This window comes from Pongo abelii, chromosome 3 (genome assembly GCF_028885655.2).
Source record: "Pongo abelii isolate AG06213 chromosome 3, NHGRI_mPonAbe1-v2.0_pri, whole genome shotgun sequence".
Taxonomy (NCBI): domain Eukaryota; kingdom Metazoa; phylum Chordata; class Mammalia; order Primates; family Hominidae; genus Pongo; species Pongo abelii.
This window is the reverse complement of record NC_071988.2, coordinates 135434312-135457054: the sequence shown is the minus strand read 5'-3', so window position 1 is coordinate 135457054 and position 22743 is coordinate 135434312. Positions and strand designations below refer to the sequence as shown.

The following is a 22743-nucleotide window of genomic DNA, read 5'->3' as shown; positions in this document are numbered from 1 at the left end:
GAATGATTATAGGAAAATTACAGAAATCCTTTTGTACCTCATTCTTTCTGACTCCTAATTTAGGGGAATGATCTTTGAGACCCACCTTTCTCACAGGGAGATGGTGAAGATTAATTAGCCCGTGCTAGCTAAGTTTCTAGTGCTGCCCCAGAGAAAGGTGTTCCATAAATCAGACCTATCATTAAAATGCCTTCATTTGTGTCTAGTCCTTGCACAGGATGGTGCCATCACTCCATATCCTAATGGGAGTCACCCACATTCAGGCCAAGGACAGGTTTTTCCATAACACAAAGAACGTTTTTTCTGTGTGACTAGGCAGATTGCCTCCTCTGTGTGCCTCAGTGTCCTCATCTATCAAAGCAGCAGTCCATAGCCAGATAATTCCTAAGAGGAACTTACCCTAGAGTTGCTCTGGTTTATATCTTTTTGTTTGTTTGTCCCACTCAGCTTCTTGAACCTATTAAACTTTTTTTTAAGCTCATGTCCTATGAAAGAACTGTAGCAGACATAGAGATAGGCCATTCAGATGCCCATCCAAGGAAGGCAGTCAGGAGAGCCTCCAGCAGTCAGGGTCAGCTTCAGCTGCACAGAGCTGGCCCTCCCAAAGTCATCTCCCTCTTGTGGCACCTCACATCTGATGACCAAGTTAAGACCCCAGCACTAGACAACTCTGATGGACAGCGTTTGTTCTAGAGTGCTCCACTGGTTTGAGACATTGGATTTGCCTTATGGTTGTTTCTTATGCTTCCTGATCTTTCTTCCTTCTCTTTTCCAGATCTGATAAAATCTTACAGGTTTTCTATATAAATATCTTACACCCTATAAGCCATCTCAGCATCTGCTTCCATAGAATCTGAACAATGACAAGAACTTAAATAATGTGAAAAAAGTTTGTGACTGGCTTGGGCAATGTAGCAAGATCCTGTCTCGATTTTAAAAAAAGAAAAAAATAATAATAATGTGAAAAAGGACTAGTAGAAGGGAAATCCTCAAGCCACAAATTACTAGACTTCTTTATAATGGGCTGTTTCATATTCTGTAGTTTATTAATTTGGAAATTGTATTTTCATATTAAACAAAGCATGCCCAAGAAGAAAGGTTCAGTCACTTTAGGTAACTTTTCTTTAGCTGTCTTCAAATAAATCATTGTGAGAGGACTTTCTTCCTTTCCTTTTTTCTGATTCTTTCTTAAATAGTTTAGATTTGGTTATCTTTGTCTTACAAAAACTAGTAATTCTGACACCTACTATGAAGTTGATCTGATAAAGTAAGTTGTATGCTGAGTATTTCCAAATTAGATTTCCTATTGTAATGGAGGGCTAGTATTTCTTTATTTGTTCTTTAATTCACAGTTTCCATTTAGAAGTTTTACTTAAAATTATTTTATGTTCTGAAATCAAAGTCGTCAAAACTCAATTAAGCTTTTTTAAAAATTTGCTTTTTCTCTACCCATGGTTAAGGGATATGACTTACTATTTCTGTGGGTTTCTTTTACATGTTATTATTGATTTTTAAAATCAGGACAGAAAAAGCAGAGACTGGAGAATATATGGCTGGAATATATGATGGACATCTAGGGAAGAATTAAGAAAGAAAAGAAAATGGCTGGGGAGAGGCAAGTATTTAAAAAACAACCACATGTGTTAGCAGAGAAGAGGATAAGAGTCTAAATTTTGACATATATGTATTAGTAAACCTAAGCTACTTTTGACTTTGCACACTGTTTATTTATGTTGTGGTCACAGAGTTAATTATGTCTGTTAGAACAAGCCTTTGAAAGTTTAATGAGCTCTGTAGCATAAACAATCTTTCATATTTCCTTATTTGTTTTTTTTTCACCTTTCCATTCATCCATCTTAAATTTTGCAACTCTTAACAATGTTGTTGCACTAGAACCCCAGAGCAGCATTAGGTGAGTGGAATGTGTTCCAGGGTTAAAATAAAAACAAGGCACAGTACATAGTGTGTTATTCCTATTACATAAAGTATTATATAAAAACAAGCTAAATTTCTGCTATTAGAAATCAGAATAGTGGCTATTCTGGTGTGGAGGTAGGGGCAGGGAGCAGGAGAGGCTTCTGGGTGCTGGTTGTGGCACACAGATCTGTTTCTTGATCTGCGTGCTGATCACGTATGTGTTCATTTTATGAAAGATCATTGTGCAATATACTCATGACATCTGCAATTTTCTGTCTTTGTATTTTATACTTAAATATTCAAAAAATTGGGTGAAGGAAATGCCTGTGGGCTGGATTTAGTTTGCTTCACTTAGACCTTTAAGAATCACTGAACCACAGCTAGATTTCAGTTCTAGTCTTCTACAACACTGTAGGGTGTAGAGTAAGTATAGTTAGTAATTTATTATATATTTTCAAATAGCTACAAGAGAGGATTTTGTATGTTCCCAACATAAACAGATGACAAATGTTTGAGGTGATGGATATGCTAATTACCCTAATTTGATCATTATACATTGTATGCATGTATCAAAATATCACTTGTTACCCCAATTATTATAATATGTGTCAACTAAAATTTAAAAACTGAAAAAATAAAAGAATCACAGAACCAACTATAAAATCACAGAAACGGAAAAGGTCTTACTTTAGCCCACTGATGTCACGAAGAGAATAGATGCCTAAAAGGCTTTGAAGTCTTGCAAGGATCCTAGGGAACGATGATTTCATGTCTTACAGCTGAGGAAACTGATGTCAGTAAGGTTAGGTCCATTGCCCGGGGTCTCACCAGAGCCTGCTAAAGAGCTCTCAGATCCACCTTTCTCTGCTGCTCAGCTTCTTTTCTACTGTGTGGCTTAGCCTGTCTCCTAATAGCAGCTTCTTCATAGAACTATTCTTATTAAAAACGGGGCTTGAGTTAACCTAGCTTATGAGGATTTCTAATGACAACTCTTACAAAAAGGGTATTTTTCATTTAACTTGCAGGCAGCCTGATTTTCAGCTGACCAGAACAATCAAATTATAAAATATTCTAGTTATTTGAGATGTTACCATAGATAGCTTTAAAAATCTTTATTTTCATGACATTTATTTTATCAGATAGCCATTATTGCATAGTTTCGCTTGATCTCTGAAGCTTTATCAAGATCCTACTAGATACTATCCTATGCATATTTTCCACTTAACACAAGTATGATATCCCCTTTAGATTTATATGTATTCTGCTACCATGAAAAGCCATTTTTTTCCTCTGTATACATGAGATTATTTTTATTTGACTGATTTATCTCTTTAATTCAATGCCTGTCGTTCAGATCATATCATATATATCACATATATGAGATTGATAACCTAATAAATAATCCCATTTTTGTCAATCCAGTAATCATTGAATTTAATAGAATCTACTCAGTTCTTATCCAAGGGCCACTACTGACATGGGCCTTCTTATTCAGATGGTATTGCATCGCTTGACTCTTAGAGAAGGCTCTAGATGATTGACAGATTATCTTCATGTCTGATGGAAGTAAGACAAGCAAGTTCCTTCAAGAAGGAAGTAAGCCAAGTTATATCAGATATAGTCTCCCTTCTGTTACTTTCACTTTCCTGTTGATACCCCTTCTTCCTGTTTATTCTGAATGCATTTAATAAATATTTACGAGTATTTGCTATGAACCATACACTGTCTTAGGAACTGGTATAAAATGGTGAAACAAAAAAAAACAACATAGATCCTGCTGTCTTGGGCCCTATTTTGTTAGAGCATTAAAAAAAAATATTTCAGCTAAATAGAAATCACAAATGGGTCAAGTACAATATAGAGGTGGAATTTGTGCTATGTATGCGAGCCAATGGTAGGGAGTTTGAGCACATTAGGAATGGCTTCCTTGAAGAAAAGATACTTGCTTTAAGATATAAAGAATGAATAGAAAGATATAAATCAGACAGAGGAGCAATTAGTATTCCAGCAGCCAGGATAGCATGCACAAAGGTTCTAAAGGCAACCCAATAGTGTAGGGGGAGTGAGGCTGAATTTTAGCTCTTCGCTTTTAGGGTTTTTTCTGGCTAGGCCTAAGAATTAAATTGACATAGGACAGATTAACAGGAGAAAAGCACAGGAATTTATTTAATATAACTTTTACACAGCAGTGGGAGCCCTCATGAAGAAATTAAGACCCAGAGAAACAATTAGAGTGAATCAGTTATAGATTGAATTGGACAAAGAATAGTAAGCTGTGAAAAAGCAACTAAATTATGTGGAGAGGCTTAAGAGACAAGAGCTATTTTAGCAAGGTCTGTACAGAATTTTCTTTGGCTCAAATTTCCATCCTTGATGATAAGAATGTTGCTTTCCTTCTGGTATAGGGAGAGGACCTTTCAGAGTTCCTGCTTTTAAGAAACAGAAAGGAGGCCAGAATGATCTTGTACCCGCTGTTTTTCAAGTACCTTTAATTCACAATAGTCATTATGTCAGAATGGTATATTTTTAACTCCTTCAATGGCACATTTGAGGAACTCAAAGAAGGCCAGCATGACAGAGTCAAAGAGTGCATAGAGTTGTGTGGAGCAAAGTAAATAAAGTGACTTATGGATTGGGAACAGTGGAGGAGTCAGTGGACTGGTATTCCTGATGGTTTGAAAAAAAAAGCCACTCTAGGAGACACTGAATAATCTAGAAAATGGGCAGTTTATGGCCAGCAACGGTGATTTTTAACTCCCTGATTCTGGAGGAGGATGGCCAAGTTTCAAGGAATGACTGCGAGAGTGGTGACTGAAATCGAGTGGAAATGAAGACCACTGGAGACAGGGAGGTCAAGGAACTGACAGGCTGAGTGTTGAACCAGTTATCCTTGTGTCTGTTGAAATAGCCCAGAATGTTGGCAAACTTTCAGTGAAGTAGAAGACTGGATAGATGCCAAGTCTTCAATAGGTAAAGTAGGTTGAATGGTGGTGGGGAAAGAGAACCACTTAGTGTGCCTAGTAAACATTTCATAAGATTTGAATGGTTTGTATGATAGAGATAAAGTTTCTAGATTTTCAATGTTATATTTTTCCAATTGTTCATTATATTTTGGCCATTATACAGATATATGAAAATCTGAACTAAAGGAGTTTCCTCATCTGGCTTGTATATTCCAAGATGATAGAAATTGTGTCATAATCATTTGTACAGAAGCTGTACAGATCTTGGCTTACCCAAAGACAAGTGGTAGCTGTGAATGAATAAAGCATAGGGATAAATTATGAATGAAGGAAATAGTGCAGCTGTTTTAGATGGAAGGTGTTATTATTTTTAATTTTATGCACATGTGCAAATTTTGTAAACTTTACATGGAATTTTACCACTCTGACTACAATTACCTTTGCATCTACATTAATTACATAGTAGTCGCATGTTTTTTTTTTCTTTCAGAGATGAACTTTTTAATCAGAATAATTACTTTCCCTCTGATTCCATGGGAACTTTACCATTTATACTAACTTTTTGTGGAACCAATGAGTTAGATCCTTTTGACAGAAATTGCACTGAGGGGCATTCTCTGATATGGGGATACATCTTGTCTGGAAACGATCTTTCCCTGTCTGCACCTCCATTCATGTTTGTAAACTTTTATCATTCTCCATTTGTTTATCTGGCTAGCGAGCAATCGCTCTGTACCAATAATTGCCCAAGGGATTTAACCAGCTTATGAAAGTATATAAGTTATGATTTTTAAAGACGAAAGCAATATGTTATATATATGCCTAGGAAAAGACTGGCAAGACACTCATCAAAATGTAAATAGTGGTATATCTAGGTAGTGGAGTAGTTTTACATCGTATTTGTTTCTTTAAGCTGAAATATACATGTTTTTCAGTGAGAATCTATCATGTTTTACAATGAGATTTTTAAAGCCAATATTAAGGTGAAAGGAAAAGGTAAAACAAGGGTAGGGGAAAAGTCAGGAATTAAGCTATGTGAAAAGAAGAAGAGTTTCTTTTTCTATTGTGTAGAAGATAGGTGAGTTGTCAAAGATGGAATATGCATGCATGGATGTTAGCAGTATGTTTAATTCTACTGCAAGAAGCTAATGCATGATGCTCTCTTCAGAGGCTTCTGGTCACAGTCCCTTATTTCCAGGTCACTTGGCAGAATTCCTAGAGTCTCAAGTTTTAAGGAGCAAATAGTAGAAGTTCCTCCTTAGTGCCTCTGTTGTTCATTCTCTCGGGGGGAGTAGTCATTGATTTCTGTTAACTGTGATATAAAAAACCCACTAAGCACCTGGGGCTTCCCTTGCCACCCCCTTTCCATCTGTTAGAAAGCCTTCTTTAAGCTCTGAGAATATCTGTGGATTAACACAAGTCAGAAATTGTTTTCAGTATCACTCTGCAGACAGACATTTAGCAGGTGGGCAGTAGGTCTGTTAATTTCACATGGGAGAGGAAATTAACTGTCCAGCCTGGACAGGTTTTTGTCTGCCAGCTTTAAAGTTTGTCACATAGAGGAATCTTCCTCTTTCAGAATTTAGAAGGAACCACAGACAATTTAAGTGGCATTTAATATGCTTCCTTGTAAACTGTGGGCATCAAGCCAGGCAGAGTTGCAATAAGCTCTTACTTTAGGCCTGACCCACTTGTAATGCTATGGCAATGCCAAATGCATGTTCTAAATGATGCAGTACTTACCTGAGACAGAGCATTCTGGGTAAAAGGTAAATGTTCCTTCTCAATGAATGATGAACGATGACATCTAGAATGATGATTAATTAAGAATACCACTCTGCTCAGTCTGGGGAATTTTATTCTGCATTTCAGATGTATCATAACTTCAATATCAGAATCAATAAGACGATACACTCCTGAAGTGTAGGTTATCTAGAAAAATTTTAGATGATTGTAAAAAAATATGCAAGCATATTTAACAACTGCTTTAGTATAATCTACCTAGATTGTTCTTCCTAGCTCTGCTTCCAAAGGGTATTGGACATGGAACTGTGAAAGCAGAGGTATGTGATGTAAAGGCAATGATATTCAGTAAATTCAAACACTAGATGGTTATATATTTGTTAAATATTTATAATAAATGACTATTTTATTAAAATACTGTAATCAGAATTCTAACCATCTAGCTTTAGTGGGATGCAAGTGGGAACTACTTTATTCCTCTTCCCACTGAATATATTTATTTCAGCCATGTAAGAAGTCTTGGTTAGATCTCAGAGCTTTGCTGTGTCTTTTAGTCACAAGAACAGTCTCATTTCAGGATTTTAAAAGTCCTGATCAGAGTATTCATTTAAAATTTCTTGCCTCAGGTTGGGCCTGTTTCAGGCTTGACAGCTTCCTTGCACCGGGGGTGTATGGTACTGACACTCTTTGTCACCTGACTTCCTCTCCCACTCACTGGCTGCCCTTAGGGCCCTTTAGAGAAGAGCTGTAAGGAACTGGGCAAGTCTGAGTCACTGGTGCAGTTCCAGCCTGCACTGCTACCCTCTGTTAGATACATGATTGCTGACTCTCTCTTTGGATAAATCCTTTTAGGGACCTCTGGGTATAGTTCCTCTGATAGTCATGCCGCCCTTGGCTGGATGTTTTTAGCTGTCTTTGCAGCTCCTGGGTTTCTGGCATTACACCCCAGTTTTGGGATTACATTGCCTTGCCAGGTGGTCCTTTTGGGCATTGTCCCTTGTGAGATCATTCTTCCTGTGGGCCTGTATCCTGTCCATGAGAAAGATGCATCTTTTTCTTGCCATTGTTGGAAGCATAGCCTGATCACAACAGAGTCCTCCAGGCTTTGCAATTCCAGGACAGCTAGCAAGCCAGTTTCCTGCCTTTAAAGTCAGATTTAAAATAGGTAGTAGTTATTTTTCTCTAACTCCAGTAGATGCATTTTTTTCAAATATTTCTCTCAGAGACACTCATTCCCTTCCAATTTGGTACCCTTGAGTAAGCTCTTTTGTGGTGTGAAGTAGGAGGTGATACAGAATGTTCTGACCACTCTATCCTGAGTAGTCCTCTCTGGGGGTCTCATTACCTTCTCTTGTAGAGCTGAAAGCAAACAGTGGGCTCATGATGACAGAATGGCTTCAAATGAACCCTTGGCAAGTTCTGATTTGGCACCTGTATCTGATAATTATTTTGTTTTTAGCCCTCAAGGTTTCAGCTAAAACAGAAAATTTCATTTGTTTTATATTTTTTAACTGATATGTCATAGTTTTACATATTTTTGAGGTACATGGGATACACAATTTTATTTTAAATATCTTGACTCAGTAGTATTTTTTTTCACTTAGGTGGCTGCATTAAACCTCATTTATGTGTGTGTGTGTATATGTATAGGAAATAAAAGCATTCACAAATGTGGTAAACAAGGAATGTAAAATTAAATTAATTTTATTTTCAATTAATTAATTTAATTAATTCAATTAATAGAATTAAAATATATAGATGCAAGACTTTTAAGTGTCTTACATTTTTTAACTTGGGGATTGTAGTTCAATCAATGATAACTGCATTTTCTTTTTTCAATTCAAAGGATATTCTTATAATTGCTAGTTTAATTATTAGTTTGCAAGTACTTCAACCGTAACAACTTACTTCACCTTCCAAAACAACTATCAGTTCCCTTGTGTTTGCTTAATAAAATGTTAATTACAAATATGTTAAGTAGCATGTCTGATATAAGGACTTTTTCCCTTAAAAATAAATACATAGTATCTCAAACTTATAGTATCTTAATAGGATAGAGAGGAATAAATATAGCTTTACACATGTATAAGATTTGCTTTTTTGCCATTCTTGGCAGAGTCTGTACTGGAAGCCAATTTCTTTACCTTGACTTTCAACTTAGTGATCATTTTACTATGGCAGGTCACTCATGACTAATGTAATATAAGATATGTATGGGATTTTAATGACTAGTTTTAGCAGTATAAATGAGTTTCTATTCACTTAAAGAAGAAAGTTAATATTATAAATTATCTGAGGTATTTTAATATGCAAGTCTTTTTTGTGTTTAGAATTTAAACAATACATTCTCATCTTCTACTTTTTTTCATAAGCATAACAAGGAGCATGCATCCACACTTAGCAGCACCTCACATGTATGCAATCTGGGAGGTTCTTCCTAAGGAAAAGAAAAGATTACAAATAAAAAATTAAACTCAAAAGTGAATATATATTTAGGATGAAATAGTCATAAGAAGTTACAGATTTTAAAAAGCTGACAAATACTACAAAGCATAACAAATTCCAGAAAAATAACAAAAACATTTTTCCTCCTCCTTTGTTCACACACTTGCAGGGTGATCTGTAGTTCAGGTTCATATGCTGATAACACCTCTGGTGTGTCACATCGTTATCTCATGGCAGACTGGGAGGTGGGTGTATTTCCAAAACATCCCTATATTGGGATGGCTGGTAATAACGTACCTCAACATAGAAGTGACTGCAAACCAGGTAAATATGTTTTATTGAACCTAAACTGAATGTATGTTCAGTGCAGCTCAACTTCCCCTTTATTAGATCTCAAAAATGTTCATGCTTGCTCCAGTGTCGCCCAACACAAAGAAAAGTGTGATGGAGGAAAAAGGAGAGTGGAAAGAAATAGTGATCATAACTGATTACTGTTAAGATATCATGTTTTGCAACTTTTATGAAAACATAGGAGTCTGTAAACATTGCTAAGGTCCTTTCAGGAGTCTGTGCATATGAAGGGCTCAGAAGCCTAAGCTACTTTAGCTTCACAGTTACCTCTCAGGAGAACTCAGTCACAAAGAAATGAATAACAGCATGTTCCAGATGCTTTAAAGGAACCATAAAAAATCTATGTTCTTTTACATTTCATTCCCTTTATTCTTCTAAATTGTTATCCAAAGTTATTCTTTTATCTCTATTTTTAATGTATTAGTATTAAACTACCTAAGGAAAATTTTCCTGTGGAAAACCATATAAATATTTTATACTTTTCACTTTTTGAATAAATTCGTGTACTTAATTCTTAGGAAAAATGCTTAAGAATAGCAAAATATGTTTATCATACCACAATAAGAAAACAAAAAAAGAAAAGCAAAATCCCTGAAGTAAGTGTTCTCTTGTGTTACTGTACAACTGCCTGTAAAAATCATTGGGGCCACTGGAAAAAGATGGTTAAGGGTGGATTGTGTTTATCTTTTTTTTTTTTTTTTTGAGACGGAGTCTCGCTCTGTTGCCCAGGCTAGAGTGCAGTGGCGTGATCTTGGCTCACTGCAAGCTCTGCCTCCCGGGTTCACGCCATTCTCCTGCCTCAGCCTCCCAAGTAGCCGGGACAACAGGCGCCCACCACTGCGCCCGACTAATTTTTTTTTGTATTTGTAGTAGAGATGTGTTTATCTTTAGTATGCCTTGTTTCCTTCTAATCTCTAGATAGCCAAAGCTTGAAGGATTTTAATACAAAGTGTCTCAAGTGACTTAGCTCTATTATGCCTAAAAGTCAAAATGGAATTGTGCAGCAAATTTCTCACAAGCAAAATTACATCTAAGGAAAGTACTGTTTGATTGTAGACTGAGGGTAGAGTTAATATATTATACAAAATTTATCTCATTAGTCCTCTATAATAGCATAATTGGAATAATTTTATATGAATTAAATTATTGATATACAATTAAAATAAAGATATAGACAAATTTAAACCTCTTTAATTCTTAACATGCACCAACTAATATCCTTATAACTTGCGGTTTATATAAGGGCTTGTTACTTACAATATTAACAATCAGTTGAAACATCATAGTTAGTTATTTATTTATTTATTTTTTGAGACAGAGTCTTGCTCTGTCAGCCAGGCTGGAATGCAGTGGCACAATCTCGGCTCACTGCAACTTCCGCCTCCCGGGTTGAAGCGATTCTCCTGCCTCAGCCTCCAGAGTAGCTGGGAGTACAGGCACACGCTACCATGCCCACCTATTTTTTGTATATTTTTTGTAAATATATGTATTTGTATTTTTGTATATTTTTTGTATATTTTGTATATTTTTTGTATATTTTGTATATTTTTGTATATTTTTTGTATATTATTTGTATATTTTTTGTATTTTTTTGTATATTTTTTGTATATTTGGTACAGACGGTGTATCACGGTGTTGGCCAGGCTGGTTACAAACTCCTGACCTTGTGATCTGCCCACCTGGGCCCCCCCAAAGTGCTGGGATTACAGGCGTGAGCCACCATACCCAGCCATAATAATTTTAAATGGTACTATTGACAGATGGTCATCTGTTCTGTGTGAACTCTGTCTGATACCGTGTGTCCTAATGCCATCTGGAAGTTTTGATTTCCTCCTTTGGACAGGTCTTGACCCTGACCTACTGAGTACTGCTTGGATCCTCTTTCTCCTGAAGGTACATGTCCTGGCTATCTGGCCATTCTGCATACCAGTCTCCTCTTATGCTTCCTGGTTTACTCCTCCTGCCTAAATCCTCTGGTGACCTTCATAAGACAAGTTTCATATCTTGGAACATGCAATGAGTGATATAGCCATGTTAACAGAATGACAGACACACAGGCAGACAGACAGAGGCACTCTCGTGAGAGGAAGACAGCACCACTATCACAGAAGGTATGAGAACTGAGGGGAGATCGCTAATGTCAGGTAGAGCTACGAAGGGTATAATCAGAGTTTCCTGCCCATCTCCTTCCTTGATCTTCCAAAGGAAATCTACAGTCCACCAACAGTCTCCATTCAATACTGTACCTCCTCCAATGTACCCTGTTCTACACAATTATGCTCCCACTTCCCCCCTTCCCAAGGGATAAAAGCTCAATTCAGATTCCCCTTAGCCCATCACCTAGAAGTAGTATAAGGCTTAGTAAGAGGCTCTCTTGAAACTTCTATTAGGTCTTAGCAGAGTACGCCCATCTGCTTCTTAATAGCTATGTAGATAGTTTATATAATCAGACATTAAATAAACATTTATATGAAAATATTTTATATAAATTAGGATTCACTATAGTTTATAATTTTAAAAGGACTACAGTTAAGTTGTATTGTCACTTAAATTGCAACTGAACAAGAGCCCTATAAAATGTAGATTTTGCTTTACATTTTCATAATTTTGTGTAAAGCATTTTTAAATAACAGATATAATGTTATATCTCTGAATAGATGCCATTATTGTCGTGGAAGAGGGAAAATAATTTCTTCTGTAGTACAACATAAGAATGGTGCCATCAAATATCAATAGTTATTCCTTTACAGTCCTGTGAAAGAGAATAAATATATTATACAGCAGCTCCCTCTTAAACAATTTTATGATAAACTATTAATCAGAAGAGATGTTTCAGATATGCAAAATGGATGAATAAAAGAATATAGTAAGTTTGTATATAAAACCGAACAATTTTATTTATTTACAAATTTTACACTCAAATAATAGTTTTTTTTATAGTATTTATTTTTGAGATGTTTAGCATATACTATAAAACTGAATAATTGTGAGTTTTTGTCCATATTTTACTGTATTCAATTTATCTCTTTCTGACCATAGATACCAGTGGTTCTCCCACTATTTCTGTTATCAGTGGCCTGGAGGGCATAATCATATGATTTTATGAAAAAGTTATTTTTATAATATATTAGGATACATGTAAAATAAATAATTTTTTATGGAATTAATATAATTTTTAATGTAGCTTTTAGGAATTTAGTTCTTTTAAAGTTGGACACATTTTTAGCAATAATAATGATAATAGTGTTGACACTATAATTTTTTGAGGACCTCTTTTGTTCCACATACAGTGCCTGGTGCTAGGTATTTTATGCCCATGTTATGGAAGGAGCTTTGGAAAAGTCAAGGAACTTGGACACCTATCTAGTAGTTAGTGGTGGGACCAGGATAGCAATTCTTGTCTGCTTCACTCTGAAGCCAGAGGTCTTTCCATTTCTCTGGCTTGTCTCTTACAGTGTGTCTAGTGTTCTACAAAATTAGGGACCTTCATTATGGGTTTTTATTCCTCTGTAGTCAGTTGAAAATTCCATTTTCCTCCGTAGATTAAACTGCAGAATGAAGGTAAAATGAAGTAGAGGCTTGGTTCTTTTTTCACGTAATTTTTTTTTTTCAAATGTTGGGGTGGAGCTTCTCCACAAGGAAGCCATGGTTTCTAGTCCATATAAAATCAAGGTTGGACTCACATCATAATTCATAATCTACATTTGTATGAGCTTCCAGCACAGAATAGACTTTCAAAAAGTTTCACTTCTAGATTAAGATATAGAAACTTTCATTCAAAATTAAGATGTAGGAATTTTCAGCATCTATATCTAATTCTACTTTGCCATGAAAAGAAGAACAATCATCCTATATAGTTGTAGGATCTTACTGATTCTTCCAAGGCATAGTGGACAACAGAAGGACTGGTCCCTAATGTCATAAAGATTCTAGGTCAAATAGTTAAAAATTCAAATTTATGACACAATGACATAGGATAGTTTTGTAATATTTAATTATAAATTTTTAAACTTTTTGTTAAATGGATATGACAGCTTTAAATCCATATACATCCTGTTCAGGTTTTGTAGTGAAATGGCCCTTTCCTTAGCTGCTTCTACCTTGCAGTCTGTTTTTAAATGTGACCTACTTAAATGGATAGATTCTATATTCTTTCTAGAGAAATGCCTCATTCAGTGAGACATAATTTCTCTAACAAGAAAAATGCATTCACAATGTAATTCCAAAACCTCCAGGAATAAGGCCTCTGAGTAGCTACATTATAGTGCTCCAGAATCCATGCACTAAAAAATGCATCTTTCTTTAAGAGAGGATCTCTAGGTTCTCACTTCCAGCTTATTTATGATTATATTTTTAAGCTTTTGTTTTCCCTGGTTCTCCGTTCACAGCAATTGTGAAAAAAAGAAGGGGCATCCATCTTTCATTCATTTATTCAGTCAACAAACTTTTATTTAAGCCCTGTTATGTGCATCTGAAACTGTTTTATGTACTGGAGCCATTCACAGCACTAACAGCTGACAGCAATAACTCATGAAGCGATTTTTTTTTAAAATGTAATAAGCAGATGCAACAGTATAAAACTTCAAATAGTTTAGGTACATTTAGTATTATCTTCCCCTATTCTGAGAATGAGTAGCCAGCCAGGTTTCTTCCAGAGGGGCAAGTAGAATGTCTCTTACTCGAGGCTGTAGTTTCTTGGAAATGAAACAAATGTGAAAAATTTCAAAATCGAGTTAGGCTGGCTGTAGTAAGGAAGCCAGGGAGGCAGAATTAACCTGCCCTCAAAAACAGATCTGAGGCATTGATCTCAAGCTGGAGCACAAGGCCAGGAAAGGTCAGGACTAAAGAGATAAGAATAGAGAACACAGCAGCTCAGCAGCTTAAGCCGACAAGCCGAAAGGCCAGCAAAGTAAAAATTAGTGATAGAGCTGGATTTTAAACATTCCATTTTTCATGCGCCCATGGGCAACTCCTCTGTAATTTTGATATAAGATTATTTTGGGAATGGGATTCTCTTTGTGGGGAAGGGGAGTAGAAGAGTTAAACCTTCTCGGCCATGGCAAATTCAAGCCTTCCTTAGGTTTTATCCTTATATTTGTGTGTGTGTGCCTGCGTGTGCGTGTACCTGCGTGTGCGTGTGTGTGCATGCATGCATGTGTGTGCATGCATGTGTGTGTATTTGTTGGAAGGGGCAGTAACTGACCAATTATGACAGAAGGCAACCCCTCCTTTTGCCCAAACCCCTCCCTTGGCATTTGGTAGGTGGTGCAGGTACCTGTGGGTTTTCACACCTCTGTAGCCTCTGAGGACTTCACTGGATTACAGGAGAGTAATAATTAATGCTAATAATGAGGACTCAGTGGTGTCAAGAAAGATGAAATTCTTTTATATATGTCATTCATGTAAGAAAGCAATGACTGTTAGATCTTCCCCCAACCCCGCAACAAGGTGAATATTTTAATGCTTGGGTATTTGGAGGAGTAAATAAGTACTTTTGAAATTTGCTTATTGATAAGAGCTTATTCCCTGATATTGCCTGAGTAGATATATTGTTGCTTTATGTAGCTTTAATGATATTTCTATTGTTGTGTGAAAATGAATCAGGGCTAGCACTTTAATTTGCATTTGTGATCAGGATTATCCTTTTGCATAAAGATTAAAATTTGATTTGGAACAGGAGTCAAGGATTTACTTCATTAGGTATGAATTCACATTTTCCACCTCATTTGAAATAAAATATTTTGTAAGTTAAAATATATCTTAGCTGGGAAGTAATATTATAACAACATTTCACCAAAATTCTTGAGAAATGTTTTAAAATCCAAAAGTCTTTCTACTGGTAATATTATTCCCCCACTGACTTCATGTCAAAACCAAATGATGATGTATTTTCCTTAAGGCATTGTTTATATGGCAGGTCTTCAACCATATATTACTAACAGTTTGTACCTTATCAGACCTGACAAGATTACAGCCTGAAGTGTTATATTTTGATTCATATAAGAGTATGGACTTGAGCTTCAAAGGAATAATAAGGCCAAACTATTACAGTTCAAGGACTTTAATAAATATTAAATGATAAATAAGGCTGGTTCCACAGTAGCTTCAGGGTCTGTGGATAATAAAAGAAAATCTTCAAATGGCACCAAACAGTATTATGGCTGTCTTGCCTTTTATAATCTGTCTTTACCGCTTGCCACTGTAGTTGTCAGAGCTGGGAATGATGAGGTAGCATATGTAATTTTTGTTGCTGACAGAATTAAAAGTAAAGGAGACTTTAAAAGTAATCCATCTCTTTAGCAGGATAAATACAGAAATGTGCTTTTTGGTAATACTGCAATAGGTATTTAATCACTCCTCACCTACCTACTCTCTCTAAAAGTCAGGTTGTGGACTTGATGTTAAATGTGAAACATACCAGGTGATATGCATTTTCATTATTGTTAATTTCTAGTTTTAATGGAAACTAGAATTTACTTATATCATCATGTTTGGGATGTCAAAACATGTCCCAGTGGGAGAGTGCAGAATGCCTATGATTCATAGAAGATCACTAAGTTATGTGATTATATGGAGGAAAAGTAAGTGAAGCTGCTTTTCAGAGAAAGCCCATCAGTACTACTGTTGTAAAGTCTACTGTGGGCTGGGCACGGTGGCTAATGCCCGTAATCCCAGCACTTTGGGAGGCTGAGGAGGGTGGATCACCTGAGGTCAGGAGTTTGAGACCAGCCTGGCCAACATGGTGAAACCACATCTCTACCAAAAATACAAAAATTAGCTGGGCATGGTGGCAGGTGCCTGCAATCCCAGCTGCTTGGGAGGCTGAGGCAGGAGAATTGCTTGAACCCGGGGGGTGGAGGTTGCAGTGAACCGAGATTGTGCCATTGCACTCCTGCTTGGTTGACAAGAGCGAAACTCTGTCTCAAAAAAAAAAAAAAAAAAATCTACTGTGTCAGACAAATTCTAAGATGCCCTAATAATCCTGCCTCCTGTTGTTCATGCCCTCGTACATTGAAATTGGGCCAGCCTAGTTTTTTTTTTCTAACCAATTGAATGTGGAAAACATGATGGGATATCACTTCTGTGATTAGGCTAAATAAGATAGTGACCTGCCCTTTTGCTTACCATACTCTTCCCTTTGGTGACTTTGATGAAACATGTTGCCGTATTGGCACATGCAAGGAACTGAGGGCATCCTCCAGCCAACAGCTAGCCAGGAACTGAGACCCTTACCTCAACAAGTCCTGTAGGAACTGAGTACTGCCAACAACTACGCCAGCTTGGAAGCAGATCCTTCCTCAGTCAAGACTTTAGATGAGACCCCAGTCATGGCTGACACCTTGATTGCAGCCTGGTGAGAGACCCTAAAGCAAAGGGCTCAGTTAAGATATGCCCAGGTTCCTGACCCACAGAAACTGTGAGATTATACATATGCGTTGTTTTAAGCTTCTAAGTTTGAGGTGTTAGACGCATAGCAATAGAAAACTAATACATTAGATGTATTAGTTTGATAGGGCTACCGCAACAAAGTACCACAGACTAGGTGGCTTAAATAGCCAATTGTGAGAAATTTATTTTCTCACAATTCTGGAGGCTCAGAAGTCTAAGATGAAGGTGTCAGAAGCGTTGATTTCTTCTGAGGCTTTTCTCCTTGCCTTGTAGATGCCTGTCTTATCCCCGTGTCTTCACGTGATCTTCTTTCTGTGTGTGTCAGTGCACTAGTCCCTTTTTCATATATGGACACCAGTCATATTAGACTAGAGCCCACAATAATGACCTCATTTTAATTCAGTCACCTCTTTAAACATTCCATCTCCAAATACAGTCACATTCTGTGGGATGTGGAGATTAGGATGGCTTCATATGAATTTTACGGGGAAACAACAGTTCAGCCCATAACGATAATTTTTTTTATAATTATGTTTATCTCTATAGCAAAAACTCTGTAGAACTTACTGTCTGTAAAGGTCTTTTGCTTCCCTTTTGTTCTTTATTTTAATGTAATTATATATTTTTCAGGCGATTTATATATATTAAAAAATCACATAGTTCAGCACATATATTTTTATATCCCTGTCTCCATAACAAAATTCGAATCTCTGTTTATGTCTTTCATGTACTTTATTATTATTATTATTTTTAGATGGAGCCTCCCGCTGTCACCCAGGCTGGAGTGCAGTGGCACGTTCTCAGCTCACTGCAACATCCATCTCCCGGGTTCAAGTGATTCTCCTGCCTCAGCCTCCTGAGTAGCTGGGATTACAGGCGTCCACCACCACACCCGGCTAATTTTTGTATTTTTTTTGGTAGAGATGAGATTTCCCCATGTTGGCCAGGCTTGTCTTGAACTCCTGGCCTCAAGCAATCCACCCGCCTCAGCCTACCAAAGTGCAGGGATTACAGGGGTGAGCTACTGTGCCCAGCCTCTTTCATATACTTTAGGTATAACACTTTGCAATATTTATGGTATTGCTGTTAGAGGCATTTTCAAAATCTACCTTTACTTTTTGTGTTTGCTTGCATACTTCTAAATAAGTTGGAAGTAGCTTGTCTTAAGAATAAGTACTTGTTAAAAAGATAGGGAGTTTCAAGAATTTACATTTATTTGAAGTAGGTATAATTTTAGATAACGGCAGGTCCAGAGAGTATCTATCTTTGTATTTGGGAATCCAGATATAATGGAGATACACTGTTAGAGCCTATCTAATGCTAGGCTGATTTATTAAGACACTGTTTTTTGACACCTTGAGCTATTAATAGCACTATACGTGTTTAAAATATTTTTCTAAATGGCCAAAAAAATCTACATTATATACATTATATACAACAGTTCATTATAGCACACTCCAGTGGTTTTCAGAGTGCGTCTGCAGACCCAGGGAGTGCCAGAAACTCTCTTAGGGGATCTTCAAGGTCAAAACTATTTCCAAACTAAAACTAAAACATTATTTTCCTTTTATTTAAAGAAGTGTTGACATTTTTATATGTGTTGACATGTGTTGCATCATAAATGCAAAAGAAATAGTGGATGAAATTGCTGGAGGCTTTGCATTAATCGAGGCAGTGGTGTTAAACTACTGGCGTTTGTATTTTAAAATAGAGATAATATTGCCAATATAAGATGGTGGTTATAAGATTTAAATCAGATATTTTGTGTATAAGTTTTCAACTAATGACCACTATACACTGCTACCCTTATCAGCAACATGTGTTTCTACCATGTTTTTGTCTCTCTCTATGATTTATTTTGTGTTTTGATGAGTCATTTTGGTTATATTTATGTTTATAGGTACCTCCACCAAAAAATCAAAGAAGAATATTAAGATAATTCTTCAAACACAAGTTTATAGTGGTTCATGTTTCTTCAAAGAAATGGTTAGGGAAACATAGAAAGGTAAAGATGAGCAAGCAATTAGGGATTTTTGGAAATCTTTGATATTAGGAAGAGCATCATATACCTAGGAAGTTGAGCCAACAATTGTAAGGAGAATGGTTAACAGAACATATGACTGAACAGAGAACATTCTCCATTAGAGATAAAATATAATTACCTGATTCAGCGCTTATTCCATTGGCAATTCAATTTCCATATATGCATCCTCTGCTCTAAATTGGTATGTCTATACTGGGTTATTTAACTTATTACAATAATATATACTTGTAATATGTAATTATATATTACATATATAATATGTAAAGATGAGAAAGAATAGTATTGTTTTGTGCAATTTCCACTATTTTCCTGAAGTCTAAATTTAGCACTGTTCTATACTGCACTCTGTCAAGCATCAAGTCAGTGAAAAATAAAATTAGATTGTTGAACTATGTGCTATTCACTTAATTCTAAATTTGAATTATCATTGTTTCAAAATGAAATCAAAGGATAAGTAAATGCAAAGGCCTTATGTCATTTTGTTATGCTGTTTATTGTGTTTTATTATTTTTTGCTTTATTTTTGCCTTATTCTGTTTTTTTTTTTAACAGATCATCAGAAACTAGAAAGAGAAGCTAGAATTTGCCGTCTTTTGAAGCACCCTAATATTGGTGAGAACGTATTTTTATGTTTTTAAAATGTTAATTTAAAATTTTTATGTTATGTACCACAATAAAAATGCTAATTTTATAATCTAGAATATTTATAACTTTTAAAAAATAGGTTCCTAACTTTCAGTCTTGATATTTGATTCCTCGAAGTTTTTCTGTGTTTGTTGTTTGTTTTTTGGTGCAATCTTTGAAGTAAAAATGTGAAAAATTAAGTTTGTGGAAACAAAGATACTAATTTAATAGTGTATGTTTCCTGTTGTGCTGAAAGTTGACTGTGTACCAACCAGTGGAAAACCTGAGTGTAATTTAAAGAATAAATAAATAAATTTAGGTAATCCCTGGTTATATTAGCTTTATTTTAACCACATAATTTGGAGTCTGCTATGTTAATGAGTTCAATGTCCTTTCTGTAGAGTCATATAAAATGAAAACAGTAATCCTTTACCTAATTGGGAAAATAGTTGTGAAGGTAAAAATGAAACAAGTATAACAATTTTTTGAAAAGTTATATATATATTTTTTCAAAAGGTTGTGATTATGTATAAACACTTTAAAAAATAATATAAGATCTCATTTGAATAGTGCTTTTATGTGTCTTTAAGAATTGTTGGGCTACAGGCCGGGCGTGGTGGCTCACGCCTGTAATCCCAGCACTTTGGGAGGCCAAGGTGGGTGGATCACAAGGTCAGGAGATGGAGACCATCCTGGCTAACACGGTGAAACCCCGTCTCTACTAAAAATACAAAAAAATTATCTGGACGTGGTGGCGGGCGCCTGTAGTCCCAGCTACTTGGGAGGCTGAGGCCAGAGAATGGCTTGAACCCGGGAGGTGTAGCTTGCAGTGAGCCGAGATCGCGCCACTGCACTCAAGCCTGGGATGAGAGAGCGAGACTCAGTCTCAAAAAAAAAAAAAAAAAAAGGAATTGTTCAGCTACTGCTGCTGAAGTATGGAAAGACAGGATTTATGTCATCACTTTAGTCAGCTAAATTACATTCCATGTATCCTGTAAAAAGTTTACTTTAGGCCAGGTGCGGTGGCTTACGCCTATAATCCCAGCACTTTGGAGGGCTGAGGCAGAAGGATCGCTTGAACCTAGGAGTTTGAGACCAGCCTGAGCAATATGGCAAGACCATATCTCTACAAACTATTAAAAAAATTAGCTGGATGTGGTAGTGTGCATGTATGGTCCCAGGTACTAGAGAGGCTAAGGTGGGAGGATTGCTTGAACCCAGGAGGTTGAGGCTGCAGTGAGCCGTGCACTTCAGACAGCCTGGGTGACAAAATGAGACCTTGTCTCCAAAAACAAAAAAGTTTACCTTATAGTTATTGATTTGATTCTAGAAATAGTAAAAGTACTTTAGAATATTTATCCCTCATGAATTATAAAATAGCATAACTGTTTTCAAAATTTTTTAAATGTGATGAATATGAGAAACAAAGAAGAAAAACACAGGAAAGAAAAAGTAAATTCAGAAATATGTGTAAACTGGATTCTGTAATAATAGGTTTGATTATTTTGGAAAAATGTTACTGTCCCAGCTCCCTCAATTTTATTGTTAACCTAAGTATTTCTGATCTAGAAGCAGTGAGAAAAGGGGTAACAGTGATGTAGAATTTGCAAAATCTTTCACTGAAAAGTTTACAGGTGTTTTAATTTTATGTGTAGGAGCATTCAATTTCTATTCCTGCTTTGATGTTTTTAGTATCCTGCACTTAGTGGGTGCATCTTAGGGTCTTAAATGAATGGATACTATGGGTAAAAAAAATTGTAACACTGGCAAATTCACCTATATCATTCACTCACTCAACAGGTTACATTTCTAGGTGTATAGTAGGAACAAAACATACTGCCAGCTGATTAAAAGGAACCTTCTGGTTTGAGGAGAGAACAAAACAACTCTGACATATAAATCTACCTCTTTAGAAGCATTTTACTCTGACAAAAATTTATGGCATTTCTTGTTTGGCTGTATTGGGTTGCTAAGACTGCCAGTAACAGAGTACCACAGACTGGGTGGCTTAAGCAACAGAAATTTATTTTCTCATAGCTCTGGAAGCCAGAAATCTAAGATGAAGGTGTTGTCAGGTTTGGTTTCTTCTGAGACCTCCTTCCTAAGCAAGCAGGTGGCTGTCGTCTCACTGTGTCTTCACATGGTCTTCCCTCTGTATGATGTCTGCGTCCTCATTTCTTCTTGTAAGGACACCAGTCATATTGGATTAGGGCCCACACTGATAACCTCATTCTCACCTAATTACCCCTTTAGACACTCTATATGCAAATAATACAGTCCCATTCTGAAGTATCAGGGTTAGTATATCAACATAGGAATTTGGGGAGGACATCATTTGCCCATAACATTGGCTAAGGAGAAATTACGCAATGAACCACTATAGTTCAAAGATTACTTCTCTTGCTCAGGTTTAAGATAAAATCAAATCTTTGTTTAGTGAACTTGCAATTCCTGTGCAAAAAGTTGTTGTTTGTTTTGGTTTGGTTTGGTTTGTATCAGGTCCTCCTATGAGACTCAATTTTTGTGGATAATGAAACTAGTTTCCTCCATTTCCTCGAGGATACTGAAGTCAAACATTCGAAAAACTGCCAAGCTAAAACAAGAACTCTTTTCATTTTGACACTACATACAGACTAAACTTATAAAAAGAGAAAGTATGCTGGGGAAAGTTCTAAACTTTTGTGTCCTAGATAGCATTGTCAACACCTTCTGACACAGTGTACATCTTTTTTCGGGGATCCATAACAGCCAAATGTCATAATTCCTTGGTTACCTCACTGGAGGTTTTCTTTAACCTTTTAAGATTTCAGGAGTATAAAAGGAACTGTCACAATTCAAGGTCCTTGAACCCTAGGACCCATTTCTAACCACAAGAGAGATTTCAAGTGATCCTTTATCTCAGGGTATAAGTCATAGATGGATTAAATTTATGAGACATAATCTCAAAAATTATAACACTGGCAAATTCACCTGTATCATTCACTCACTCAACAAGTTACATTTCTAGGTGTATGGTAGGAACAAAACAGACCAATATCCCTGCCCTCATGGAGCTTGCAGTTTTGGGGGAGACAGGCAGTAAACAAAGCATTGGATATTAGATGGTGATAACTGTTGAGGAAAAATAGGAAGCAGAGAGGGAAATACTGGGTGTTGGGGTATCCCAATTTTAAATAGTTGGTCAGGACCATTTCATAGAGAAGGTGAAATACATTTGAATGCAGACCTAAAAGATGGGAGGAAGGAAGTCATTTGGCTCTCTGGGGGA

General features: G+C 36.3%; 1 protein-coding gene across 14 annotated transcripts in view; it reads left to right on the top strand.

The window, feature by feature from the left end:
* Positions 1 to 22743, top strand: part of CAMK2D (calcium/calmodulin dependent protein kinase II delta) — a 314208-nt gene that overhangs the window by 78042 nt on the left and 213423 nt on the right. For all 14 annotated transcript variants that reach the window (XM_024245828.3, XM_024245829.3, XM_054554383.2 and 11 more), the window contains exon 3: positions 19404 to 19463. In XM_024245828.3, the coding sequence (XP_024101596.1) occupies positions 19404 to 19463 (60 nt within the window). The remainder of the gene's footprint in view (positions 1 to 19403; positions 19464 to 22743) is intronic.